General features: G+C 39.0%; 1 protein-coding gene across 3 annotated transcripts; it reads right to left on the bottom strand.

The window, feature by feature from the left end:
* Positions 1-5,161: 5,161 nt before the first annotated feature.
* On the bottom strand, positions 5,162-14,006 carry LOC117336397 (serine-aspartate repeat-containing protein F-like). Of its 3 annotated transcripts, XM_033896901.1 has the most exons (6): positions 13,699-14,006; positions 12,767-12,861; positions 9,231-10,527; positions 8,741-9,079; positions 8,364-8,496; positions 5,162-5,378 (listed from the first exon to the last, which is right to left on the bottom strand). In XM_033896901.1, exons 1-6 carry the CDS (start codon positions 13,928-13,930, stop codon positions 5,273-5,275), a joined length of 2,202 nt encoding a protein of 733 aa, XP_033752792.1. In that variant the 5' UTR covers positions 13,931-14,006; the 3' UTR covers positions 5,162-5,272. The 3 variants fall into 3 exon arrangements, with proteins under 3 accessions (XP_033752792.1, XP_033752793.1, XP_033752794.1); XM_033896902.1 differs by lacking the exon at positions 8,741-9,079; XM_033896903.1 differs by lacking the exons at positions 8,364-8,496; positions 8,741-9,079 and having other exon boundaries at positions 5,164-5,378.
* Between the last annotated feature and the right edge of the window lie 598 nt (positions 14,007-14,604).

The following is a 14,604-nucleotide window of genomic DNA, read 5'->3' as shown; positions in this document are numbered from 1 at the left end:
TTGTGTCTAGTCTGGGTACTGTATGTGACTGTCTTGTGTCTAGTCTGGGTACTGTATGTGACTGTCTTGTGTCTAATCTGGATACTGTATGTGACAATTTTGTGTCTAGTCTGGGTACTGTATGTGACTGTCTTGTGTCTAGTCTGGGTACTGTATGTGACTGGGTTGTGTCTAGTCTGGGTACTGTATGTGACTGTCTTGTGTCTAGTCTGGGTACTGTATGTGACAATTTTGTGTCTAGTCTGGGTACTGTATGTGACTGTCTTGTGTCTAGTCTGGGTACTGTATGTGACTGTCTTGTGTCTAGTCTGGGTACTGTATGTGACTGTCTTGTGTCTAGTCTGGGTACTGTATGTGACTGTCTTGTGTCTAGTCTGGGTACTGTATGTGACTGTCTTGTGTCTAGTCTGGGTACTGTATGTGACTGGGTTGTGTTATTCTGGATACTGTATGTGACTGTCTTGTGTCTAGTCTGGGTACTGTATGTGACAGTCTTGTGTCTAGTCTGGGTACTGTATGTGACTGTCTTGTGTCTAGTCTGGGTACGGTATGTGACTGTCTTGTGTCTAGTCTGGGTACTGTATGTGACTGTCTTGTGTCTAGTCTGGGTACTGTATGTGACTGTCTTGTGTCTAGTCTGGATACTGTATGTGACTGGGTTGTGTCTAGTCTGGGTACTGTATGTGACTGTCTTGTGTCTAGTCTGGGTACTGTATGTGACTGGGTTGTGTCTAGTCTGGGTACTGTATGTGACTGTCTTGTGTCTAGTCTGGGTACTGTATGTGACTGTCTTGTGTCTAGTCTGGGTACTGTATGTGACTGTCTTGTGTCTAGTCTGGGTACTGTATCTGACTGTATCAGTCTCTGGTCTAACATATAACGGAACCGTTTTCTCAACATTCTTAGACAGGCCCAGTGTCCATCAACTACATTGCTGACGCATGATCACCAAACTACATATTTAAGTAGAAGGGGTCGTGTTTGGCCTAAAGCCACAGATCGCCTCTCAATCTAGGATATTTCAGTCTGTCTTTACTAATTTCGGACTAATTGTCGTGTTGTTTATCACCACAGATCACGTATTCGAAATGTTTCTGTACTCCTTTACTCATATCGTATGATTTGTATTAGATATGGTATTTCTCAAATGTATGATTTTTTTTTTTATTTCGTATTGATTTTTATTACCCCAAATGTTAATTTTTTTTGAAAATTAGATTTCGTATTCTCAAAATGTTTATCCTCAAACTGTCTGCATTTTCCCGATTTGTAAATAGGGTACTATAATCAACTATCCCGTTCTATGTTCTGTGTCGTTTTGATCTCCGTCACGTTTTGCAACGTTCCGTACGTTCCGTTTTGGTTACAGTTCTGTTCTGCGTACCGTTCTGTTTACCGTTCTGTTTTGTGTACCGTTCTGTTTTGTGTACTGTTCTATTTTATGTAATGTTCTGTTTACCGTTTTGTTTTGTATACTGTTCTGTTCTGTGTACTGTTCTGTTTTGTGTTCTGTTCTGTTTACCGTTCTGTTTTGTGTACTGTTCTGTTTTGTGTTCTGTTCTGTTTACCGTTTTGTTTTGTGTAACGTTTTGGTTTGTGTACCGTTCTGTTTTGTGTACTGTTCTGTTAACCGTTCTGTTTTGTGTACTGTTCTGTTTTGTGTACTGTTCTGTTCTGTTTACCGTTTTGTTTTGTGTAACGTTTTGGTTTGTGTACCGTTCTGTTTTGTGTACTGTTCTTTTTTATGTACTGTTCTGTTTTGTGTACCGTTTTGTTTTGTGTAACGTTTTGGTTTGTGTACCGTTCTGTTTTGTGTACTGTTCTGTTAACCGTTCTGTTTTGTGTACTGTTCTGTTTTGTGTACTGTTCTGTTTTGTGTACCGTTTTGGTTTGTGTACCGTTCTGTTTTGTGTACCGTTCTATTTTATGTACTGTTCTATTTTATGTACTGTTCTGTTTTGTGTACCGTTCTGTTTTGTGTACCGTTCTGTTTTGTGTACTGTTCTGTTTTGTGTACCGTTTTGTTTTGTGTACTGTTCTATTTTATGTAATGTCCTGTTTGCAGTTCTATTTTGTGTACCGTTCTGATTTGTGTACCGTTCTGTTTTGTGTACTGTTCTGTTTAACATTCTGTTTTGTGTACTGTTCTGTTAACCGTTCTGTTTTGTGTACTGTTCTGTTTACCGTTCTGTTTTGTGTACTGTTCTATTTACCGTTCTGTTTTGTGTACTGTTCTATTTTATGTACCGTTCTGTTTTGTGTACTGTTCTGTTAACCGTTCTGTTTTGTGTACTGTTCAGTTTTGTGTACTGTTCTGTTTTGTGTACCGTTTTGTTTTATGTACTGTTTTGGTTTGTGTACCGTTTTGGTTTGTGTACCGTTCTGTTTTGTGTACTGTTCTGTTTTGTGTACCGTTTTGGTTTGTGTACCGTTTTGGTTTGTGTACCGTTCTGTTTTATGTACTGTTCTATTTTATGTACTGTTCTGTTTTGTGTACCGTTTTGGTTTGTTTACCGTTTTGGTTTGTGTACCGTTCTGTTTTGTGTACTGTTCTGTTTTGTGTACTGTTCTATTTTATGTACCGTTTTGGTTTGTGTACCGTTCTGTTTTATGTACTGTTCTATTTTATGTACTGTTCTATTTTATGTACCGTTTTGTTTTATGTTCCGTTTTGGTTTGTGTACCGTTCTGTTTTGTGCACTGTTCTGTTTTGTGTACTGTTCTATTTTGTGTACTGTTCTGTTTACCGTTCTGTTTTGTGTACTGTTTTGTGTACCGTTCTGTTTTGTGTACTCTTCTATTTTATGTACCGTTTTGTTTTGTGTACCGTTTTGGTTTGTGTACCGTTTTGGTTTGTGTACTGTTCTGTTTTGTGAACCGTTGTTATTTATGTACCACAATGATTTTGGTACCGATCTGTTTCGTGTAGCTGTCTTCGTTGATTATCGTTCGACGTTTTGATGTCGCGATATTTTGAATATTGATTGTTTTATTTTGGTACTTTTTGATTGACCAGTGTCAACGTGAAAAAGAGTACAGTTACATTTTAATTTGACATGTAAAGAAAAAATTATTTGCAATCTTTTGTAAGAATACGCTACGCGGATTCATACAGTGTGCAGACATTTTTTTCATACCCTAGTGAAGCAAACAAAAAAATGACATCAAGGCTTAAATATTGACGGATATTTCAGCATTCATCCAGAGATAAGACAGAGAGGCCTTGATTTTGAGAAATTTCGCTCATCAGCAGTGATTATTAGGGTGGATCAGCCGGACTTCGGCTACATGTTGTACATCATTACCCCATTCACACTGCTTCCCCAATATGTTTACTGAGATGTAAAGTATCCCAATGTTGACAGTGTTGCCGAGCAAGAGGACGGGCCATTGAGATGATTACTATCTGTTCACATTGCTGTGTTGAATGACCAGTATCAGCCACTTAACGGTTCTCCGGACACCTCCGGTCAGCTCTGTCCACTCTTGTCTCCGGCCTAACACCTAATCGTTCACGCAGATGGAATGTGCAGACGGCACACATATGTTTGTTACCCTCTACAACACCCGATAAACATTACCTGCCCAATTGTTGTCCGCCATGTAAGAGGTGACTATCTCAACTGTTACCTCGTTACCGTATTTAGTTGATATCTTACCTTTATAGTCGGACTAATGTGAAAAGTAAACGTAAGAATGGTACCGTTAACCGTAGATAGGTAGCGGAATGTTGTCAACTTCGGTAAATTTTACACATAGGGACTTACAATATCCCCAGTATCATAATGATATACATTGATATGTACTACTCTCAATTGATACCGTTGTTTCTTATTCGTAAGTATCAGATGGAACTGATTTCAATGTTACATTTAGATAGTCCATGGCTGGTGCTTCAAACTCATATCAACCTGATCATTCAGAAAACGTATGCTAATTACGTTTCGTATTGAAATTAAGCAGGAATAGGTATGTGTATTCCACAAGAATAGTGCAGGTTTAGTATCGGCATTGTTCAGGGATAGTGTAGGTTTAGTATCGGCACTGTACAGAGATGGTGTAGGTTTAGTATCGACACTGTACAGGGATGGTGTAGGTTTAGTATCGACACTGTACAGGGATAGTGTAGGTTTAGTATCGGCACTGTACATGGCTAGTGTAGGTTTAGTATCGACACTGTACAGGGATGATGTAGGTTTAGTATCGGCACTGTACAGGGATGGTGTAGGTTTAGTATCGACACTGTACAGGGATGGTGTAGGTTTAGTATCGTTACTGTACAGGGATGGTGTAGGTTTAGTATCGACACTGTACAGGGATGGTGTAGGTTTAGTATCGACAGTTTACAGGGATGGTGTAGGTTTAGTATCGTTACTGTACAGGGATGGTGTAGGTTTAGTATCGACACTGTACAGGGATGGTGTAGGTTTAGTATCGGCACTGTACAGGGATAGTGTAGGTTTAGTATCGACACTGTACATGGATGGTGTAGGTTTAGTATCAACACTGTAAAGGAATGGTGTAGGTTTAGTATCGACACTGTACAGGGATGGTGTAGGTTTAGTATCGGCACTGTATAGTGATAGTGTAGGTTTAGTATCGACACTGTACAGGGATAGTGTAGGTTTAGTATCGACACTGTACAGGGATAGTGTAGGTTTAGTATCGACAGTTTACAGGGATAGTGTAGGTTTAATATCAACACTGTACAGGGATAGTGTAGGTTTAGTATCGGCACTGTACAGGGATGGTGTAGGTTTAGTATCGACAGTTTACAGGGATAGTGTAGGTTTAGTATCGACACTGTACAGGGATAGTGTAGGTTTAGTATCGACAGTTTACAGGGATAGTGTAGGTTTAGTATCGACAGTTTACAGGGATAGTGTAGGTTTAGTATCGACAGTTTACAGTGATAGTGTAGGTTTAGTATCGACACTGTACAGGGATAGTGTAGGTTCAGTATCGACAGTTTACAGGGTTAGTGTAGGTTTAGTATCGACAGTTTACATCGATAGTGTAGGTTTAGTATCGACAGTTTACAGGGATAGTGTAGGTTTAGTATCGACACCATACAGAATAGTTTAGGTAGTAAGTTTAGTTCCAGCTGTTTCAAACATTCAGTAGGGCCGAACTTTTAGCATACGCACTAAATTCAGTTGAGAACACACAAATAACTTTATTATTGTATCTGAGCTTCAATTTTAATTCATTACGCACACAGTGCGTTAGTCAGCCCCAAGGATCATTCCGGATAAAGAATGGCTACTTATGGTTATGGATTCTGCGCACACTCCATCATAATGGCCGCTATGGAGTATACAAAGCGGGTATTTATATCCTGGTTCTCGGGACTTCCGTCTTTGTGGACACACCAGCATCTGTAAAGAAAACAAAAGACTGGTTAGATTAGCAACTTGTGTATGACCCAACAAACACTAATACTCCCCTCATGTCCTAATTAATACTAATCGTGACCTGTCGTGACCTCATGACCTCTCGTGACCTCTCGTGACCCCTCTTGTAGGCACGGCATTGTGGCCACGTGAACAAGGAGTGGGGGGACATGCGGATGGTTGTCTCCGGACTCAATTTGTCGCCACGATCAAAGGAAATGCTGTCCCCTTTATCCTGTCACTGTTTACTTCATATCTATATATCCATCACGTCCTCCTCAGGTGTTGATATTGGCCGGAAGGGGTCAGATAGATTCAAAGATAGGTGACCACGCCGGCTGACCACTGACATCGTTGTAGGACCTAGTGTTATACCACTATATAGTATGCGTGGACTCACAAACAACATCCGATTACAAATCTATCGAACTAATTGACGATAATATAAAACATAGGTTATATATTAAATGATATGTAATGATCAATAGGCCAGGCCGTATGGCAGGTTATATATTAAATGATATGTAATGATCAATAGGCCAGGCCGTATGGCCCCACTAATGATCTCACTCAATACTGACGCTGTCGGACTGTTCTCCGTTTTAGCTCACCTAGTCTAGAAGACCAAGGTAAGCTTATGTCGTGGCGCGGAGTCCATCGCCCGTCCTTCGTCAACTATAAATCCCTACTAGTAATAAACAGCTGAGCGGATTTTGACTAAATTTGGTCTGAAGCATCCTTGGATGAAATGAAATCAATTTTGCATAAACAGGTGTCCGAGTCTGTTGCTGCGAAACTAATGTTCCATGTGACCTTCATGTGAACAACCTTTCTTTCAATTTTCCGAATGCATTGGAAATGTGATATTTGTTTTCTAATGTCCTAAAGTGTTAACGGTCAACAATAGCAGGGCTTTTTCTCAATGGCCTGGGAAAGGGCCTTTTGGTCTCATTTTGGCAAGGAAATTGGTGAATGGGGAAAGATTTTTTCATGAGTAAACTGCAAATTTTTGGAATTTGGGTTAAATGTGAAATATTTTTAGTTGTGAATGGGCTAATTAACGGCCCCAGAAAAAGCTCCCAGAAAAAGCCCTGAATAGCCACAATCGGCCACTGCCCTAAAAGAAAGCATGGGCCAGTACCTCAACAGGAAGGATGGGTCAGCACCTGATGGATATCGACATTGTATTGTTTATATATTATTTGGTAACTTGTAACTACAGCCAGGTGAGATATACCTGAGTGATGGATATCGACAATGTATTGTTTAACTTACTTCACGATGCACACGTTTTTTTTTTGGTTTTTTTTCGAGCGATAACTTACGGTATATGATTAGAGCTTACCAGCTTCCGGTCAAGTCTATCGGTGATATATGAGGCCTGTATCGGTATTGGCCGGATAGAACCATTACCTTGATCACGGGGTATAAGCCAATCTATTGATTTTGTTTACCGAGAGATTTGTCTCACCATGTGGACACTTGATGGACTGGTCAGTGGTGATAGTGATAATCCCCAGTCAAACACAAATTTAGTCGTGACTGGACTAAACCTGGGCCGGACACACTGACCGGATGATGAATGTGACTGGCGACACAGCAGAGTCTCGCCATATCGGTGACAAGAGTTGATTAAAGAGGATAATGGTAAATGTTAAGATACCAGACATTCCCCTATACGGGTTACCTGGAAGTTGCCGAAATATTCAAAACCAGGATTCTCGATGTCTTGATGGCTCTCGATTTGAACAACGAACAGTGTAAATCCACTTCTTTTAGTTACAACTATTACTTAAGCAGGTTTGAACCTGTATCTTTGTTAGCGTGTATGCCTTTACTCCTGTGCATATCTCTTGTTTTGGGTTGCTATGAGTACCAACACCTGCTTGTATATGTAAGATGAAAGCCTGCGCAAAAATGTCACACGAGCCGGCTATTTCGTCCATACTGTCTACTACCACGCCGCATTATTTGTCTGTATTGTCTACTACCCAGCCACATTATTTGTCTGTATTGTCTATTACCACGCCTCATTATTTGTCTGTTTTGTCTACTACCACGCCGCATTATTTGTCTGTTTTGTCCACTACCATGCCGCATTATTTGTCTGTATTGTCTACTACCACGCCACATCATTTGTCTGTATTGTCTACTACCCCGCCACATTATTTGTCTGTATTGTCTATTACCACGCCTCGTTATTTGTCTGTTTTGTCCACTACCACGCCGCATTATTTGTCTGTATTGTCTACTACCACGCCGCATTATTTGTCTGTATTGTCTACTACCACGCCACATTATTTGTCTGTATTGTCTATTACCACGCCGCATTATTTGTCTGTTTTGTCTATTACCACGCCGCATTATTTGTCTGTATTGTCTACTACCACGCCACATTATTTGTCTGTATTGTCTACTACCACGCCGCATTATTTGTCTCTATTGTCTACTACCACGCCACATTATTTGTCTGTATTGTCTACTACCACGCCGCATTATTTGTCTGTATTGTCTATTACCACGCCGCATTATTTGTCTGTATTGTCTACTACCACGCCGCATTATTTGTCTCTATTGTCTACTACCAAGCCGCACTACTCGTCTGTACTGTCCGCCACCATCCCGCCTAATATGTCTTTACTGCTATTGACAGTTGAGAGCATGGCTATTTTGTGCATTATACGTGATTCAAAATGCAAGTTTTGCCGAATTAACAAGCAGCTTAACATATTAAATGTCAACATCAGTACCCATTGCTAGCCATGCTACATACTGACAACTGATCAGGTCACTTCTGTTTCATTCCACCAGAGTAGTGGTTTTACAGGTTTGTTAAATATCACTGGATTTGCTATTCGCTGCCGTTCCGCATAACTTGTGTCTACTGTCCGCCCCTTCGCCTTGTAAATCGTATTTATAATTTGGTATTTTTCACACGGAGTTACTTCTTGGCAATTACAAATCACTAACCTTTCTAGAAAGCACTGTTTGGGTGAGAACGAGCCATCAGCATTACAACTGGGTGAGTATCCGAACCGCGAGGCTAGCATGGTTTGTGCCCAGCAGTTTTTCATCATCTTTGGCTCCACCCAGGACACACGACCTACCGATATAAACGCGCTAAGTCATCAATCAGCTCGTACTTTACCAATCCTCACATATTCAATCTATTTTCAAAACTACCAATGAAATATGTGAGGTTTAGAAAGACATTATAATCCATACTTGATCTCACCAAGCAGTGGTTTTAGATAAAAAAGAGGGATGTCAGTTTTTAAAATGTGTAAGATGTGACGAAGCTTGTCACAATGACTGATGTCTTTAAATTTTAATTTTCCGATACTAACGTTTTGCATCTTTCGTAAAGAACGTAGAGTATCGCTGGCCAAGGCTCCGCTTAGTGGCTATCGGACCTGAGGGTTCCCCGCCCATATGTTTCGTTGTTGCCAATGACACATCGTTACTACTTGTGAGTTGAGTTATTTCCGGAGCATGCGGATGAACATCTATCATGGTGGATGCAGATTTCCTGGAAATCCCATTGATACTAAAGTCGGACGGTTCCCTGATATGTATATGCGTGTGTTTTTGTGTGTTATTTAGGTTGATCTCACTATGTCGATTTTCAGTAAAGATGTCATTTTTCTGAAGGTCATCGTCTGCATCAGTATACCGAGGAACATAGCCTGTAAAGACAAGGGTTATCATCTCCACGTCATACCCAACCCTAACATTTTCATTTATCCGGATAAACGTAACGTATATCTGGGATGTTTTTGATGACAGTAATGGTAAAATCAGGGCGTGTATCAGGCAGACTGTGGAATAAAGACTTACCTGGTGCTTCTCGCTTGTGCCTCCTCATGCTTTTAACGAGGGATCGAAGTTGTTTTTTTAATTCCTTTTTCTTTTTTGAAGTGGGAACATCATCATCGTCGTCGTCGTCGTCATCGCTGTCGTCGTCGTCATCATCGTCTGCTTCATTATCATCATCGTCGTCGTCATCGTCGTCGTTTGAAGCTGACGCGGTAAAAGGGTTAACTGTCGACCTCTGAAGAAACTTTTGCAGTAGACCCTCGGAGGTTGACAATGGGGTCGGCGAGGTTGTGTTAGAGGAAGGCTGGGGAGTAGGAGAGGCGGGCTTCACTGGGACGGTTCTTCTAACTCTGATTATAGAGTCATTATCTTCCTCATTTAGGCCGATAACATTTTCAAACGCTTCACGTTTCCGTCTTTCTAAATTTTCATCGTTGTCGTCTTCATCGACAATATCAGCATTATCATCGTCTTCGTCGTCACTCAAATCGCGTTTTCGCCGTAATACTAGTGTACCGTCATCATCCTCGTCAAAGTCGTCGTCTTCGTCATTTTCGTCTGTCTCTTTTCTTAAATCATTCTTCTTTCTCTTCTTTTCACGATCATCGTCACCATCGCTGCCGTCGGCGTTATCTCTTACATTTCGGATGACAGGAACATCGTCAGATTCATCACTGTGTGTGACCTTGTCATGAGCAACCGGTTCTTTTTTCAATTGTATGTCTCTTTTCTTCCTCTTCGAGTTCTTGTCATCATCATTATCCTTTTCTTCAACATCTTCGTCGACGTCATCATCATCATCATCATCATCATCATCATCACTATCAGTGTTCTCTTTTCCACTAACATCTCTTGATTTCCGAGTAATTAACACGTTACCCGATTTGTCAACGGGTGCTGCTTTGACACCAGCAGCAGGTTTCACCATAGTTACTCGTGTATCCCTTTTCACCATATCCATTATACTGTCAATGTCTTCGTCGTTAATCATATTCGAGTCTGTATCTCTTTTCCTCCGAACTGATATGTCATTTTCATCGAATTCATCATTATCATCGTCGTTGTCTTCATTACCATCAATTTCCGTTTCAGTATCTCTCCTCCTTCTTTCTAACATTATATCATCACCATTGTCTTCATCTTCCTCTAACTGAGATTCGATATCTCTCTTCCTCCTGTCATTTTCATCGTCATTACCATTCTCATTATCAGCATCAGCATCATCATCATCATCATTACCATCATCTTCATCAATGTTGACGTCGTTTGTTGGCTGAATGGGCGTTGAAGAACTGCTCGGACTTCCAATGGATGATATCTAAAATACATCACCGTGATGGTATTAAACTTGATTTAGTTAAGGAATATCTACATGTTATAATGACATACAGGATATGTACATGTTATAATGACATACAGGATATGTACATGTTATAATGACATACAGGATATGTACATGTTATAATGACATACAGGATATCTGTATGTTATAATGACATACAGGATATCTGTATGTTAAAATGACATACAGGATATCTGCATGTTATAATGACATACAGGATATCTGCATGTTATAATGACATACGGGATATCTACATGTTATAATGACATACGGGATATCTACATGTTATAATGGCATACAGGATATCTGCATGTTATAATGACATACAGGATATCTACATGTTATAATGACATACAGGATATCTGCATGTTATAATGACTTACAGGATATCTACATGTTATAATGATATACAGGATATCTACATGTTATAATGACATACAGGATATCTGTATGTTATAATGACATACATGATATATACATGTTATAATGACATACAGGATATCTACATGTTATAATGACATACAGGATATCTGTATGTTATAATGACATACATGATATATACATGTTATAATGACATACAGGATATCTGTATGTTATAATGACATACATGATATATACATGTTATAATGACATACAGGATATCTATATGTTATAATGGCATACAGGATATCTGCATGTTATAATGACATACAGGATATCTACATGTTATAATGACATACAAGATATCTGCATGTTATAATGACTTACAGGATATATACATGTTATAATGATATACATGATATATACATGTTATAATGACATACAGGATATCGACATGTTATAATGACATACAGGATATCTACATGTTATAATGACATACAGGATATCTACATGTAATAATGACATACAGGATATCTACATGTTATAATGACATATAGGATATCTACATGTTATAATGACATATAGGATATCTACATGTTATAATGACATACAGGATATATACATGTTATAATGATATACATGATATCTACATATTATAATGACATACAGGATATATACATGTTATAATGATATACATGATATATACATGTTATAATGACATACAGGATATCTTCATGTTATAATGACATACAGGATATCTACATGTTATAATGACATGCAGGATATCTACATGTTATAACAACATACAGGATATATGCATGTTATAATGACATATAGGATATCTACATGTTATAATGACATACATGATATCTGCATGTAATAATGACATACAGGATATATACATGTTATTTAAGCATTGAACGGCTTTCAGTTGGCATTCATACTGACTATGAATGCCAACTGAAAGCCGTTCAATTCTTATATTTACCATCTGCGATTTTTTATTTGTCATGCGATTTTTGTTTTGAAATTTTCAAATTCAAATTTCCCGCGCTTACCAGTAGCAGAGATCACTTCCTGTTGGCAATTCATAGGCTGGTGAACTCGCAACTGAATTGGTAGGGTTATATAGTGGCAGTGCCATACAATGGTAAATATAATGACATACATGATATCTGCAAGTTATAATGACATACAGGATCTCTGCATGTTATAATGACATACATGATATCTGCATGTTATAATGACATACATGATATATACATGTTATAATGACATACAGGATATCTGCATGTTATAATGACATACAGGATATCTGCATGTTATAATGACATACAGGATATCTACATGTTATAATGACATACATGATATCTGCATGTTATAATGACATACAGGATATTTGCATGTTATAATGACATACAGGATATTTGCATGTTATAATGACATACAGGATATCTACATGTTATAATGACATAAAATATAATTTTAATATTAAAAGCATCAGCATTACGGTAGCAAGGCTTGTTCTGGGGGTTTGGGGGGCCGTTAATGGGGCCCCATTCCCAACTGAAAATATTTCATATTTAAGCCAAATTCCCAAAATGTGTTGTTTACTCCTGAAAAAATATTTCCCAATTCACCAATTTTCTTCCCAAAATGAGACCAAAAGGCCCTTTCCCAAGCCAGTGTAGTATGGACATTTTACAAAGACTCGACGAACAATCATATAGTGGAACAATCTGTCAGAAGTGGCCCTAGGATAAGACACTGAGCTATTTAAATCCTGTCATCTTAGATATAGATCTATACTACAGGTGTCATACGTAAGTCGTTCACGCTGACTGGGTGTCCTCACCTCATCGAGGATACTCCTCTTCCGGCGGATGTCGTTTACGTCCTCGTCTTCAGAGGTTTCATCGGTCGCATCACTTTTCTCGTCGGAGTCATCATCTATTAAAAAGGGACTACAAATATCTAGTAAATGTATTATGCCTCTCAAAACGTTTTGCATGTCACTCTACATATTATTATTAGTAGGAGTAATGAACAATACCATGCCCGCTCTGAGGCTCGCACTAGCGACCTCTCCCTTCAAGGAAAAAATCTCCTATCACAACTGGCTAGAAGGAAATGTCCACTAGGCCTACCAGTAATCCTGGCTAGTAAGAGGACCTTATACTCTCTACTTTTACACTACTCCCTCCTTCACAAAGTCTTCGCCCCCGTGGACAACCACAACCCGGGTTTCTCCTTTAGCTTTTACTTTAACTGCACAAAATGTAAGAGGAGTGGGGAAAATACATGGCTAGACCGGGGTTCGAACCCCGGACCAGTTGAACTACCTGGTCTTCGATGAAATAGATACAACCGGCACATGGTCTTGCACACCTAAGAATTCGGTATTATTATAGACAGCAGGTGAAAATATGGCAAAAAGTAAATAACCAACTATTTTTCCGATTTTAACAAAATTTAGCGCACCGAAAGATATTCATTCATACTATTTTCATTCATTTCTTTTGCTATTAACTAGAGAAAACAGCAGCTATAGCCTATATACAACAAGGAATTTTTGCAACGCCATTTTAGCGATACATACATGTACTTTGCGTATGAAGGAAAACGATGCCGCGGCAAATAACTTAAATTGAAATTTTGTAGACAGTTCGAGACACTTTGAGAGACATATTGCCAATCCAGGCTTTGGACACGAATAAGTTTACACGTGTAACGAAATATAATAGATTTTAGTTCACATTCCAACCCCCGCCCACCCTTTTTACATACCTTTTTTCGTTTGTGAGTATGGACTGTTGACTGAATAAATCTCTCTCTTTTTTCTATCGTCCTCGGCCATGTCGGCACCAGTATCCGAATCAAGAATCTGATCAAGTGTCTGTGTTATCTGGTTATTCACATCTTCTATAACATCAGTATCACTACTGAACGGAGCCGCCAAACCCGGTATTGACAGGAGAGCCGTGATAGAAAGAAATATCACAAACCTGACCATGATCATATCCTGGTAAAATGAAAGCGGCTGCGAAAGTAAAAAATGGTATCGCTGGAATGATGTCGTTCAAAACGCTACTGTGACGTCAAATGATAGATTATGACGTCACCGACTATGTGATGTATGGACGTCACCGTTGTTTCGTATTTTGACGTCGTGATTTATTGTAAATCTTACTCAGCATTTAAAAAAATAGAAATGTCAGCAGGGATATTTATTTCCTTTCACCAAACGATTCATTTCAACAAGTTGTAAAAGTACAATAACATATTCATACCAGACGCCACGAGAGATGGAGTTGCCGAAATGCTAAACAAACAATTAGAATAACTGAATGTTGATGAAACAAACGACATAATAGGTCACCATGATCCCCGGAAGTGTCAATGTAAAAAGCGCTGAGGTTGATGATATGTACACGTGCATAGTCATGCACGGGATGCACTGTGACCTATTCTTATCAAACAATACTATTGTAATTTTACATTATATAACGGGGTTATCGGCCACCCGCAGATGACTTTGCTGACGGTACATTAACATAGAAGTATACAAGTCCTATACACAGTATGTACTGCTTTCAAAAGAGCCGTAGAGGTACATAGTTCTATATGGAATATTAGGTTTCACAAAATTGTGTTCCTATAGTGCCAACATATCAATGATAAATATAATGTGTA

Source organism: Pecten maximus, chromosome 10, assembly GCF_902652985.1.
Source record: "Pecten maximus chromosome 10, xPecMax1.1, whole genome shotgun sequence".
Classification (NCBI taxonomy): Eukaryota; Metazoa; Mollusca; class Bivalvia; order Pectinida; family Pectinidae; genus Pecten; species Pecten maximus.
The sequence above is the reverse complement of the archived record's forward strand: the minus strand, read 5'-3'. Positions and strand labels throughout refer to the sequence as shown.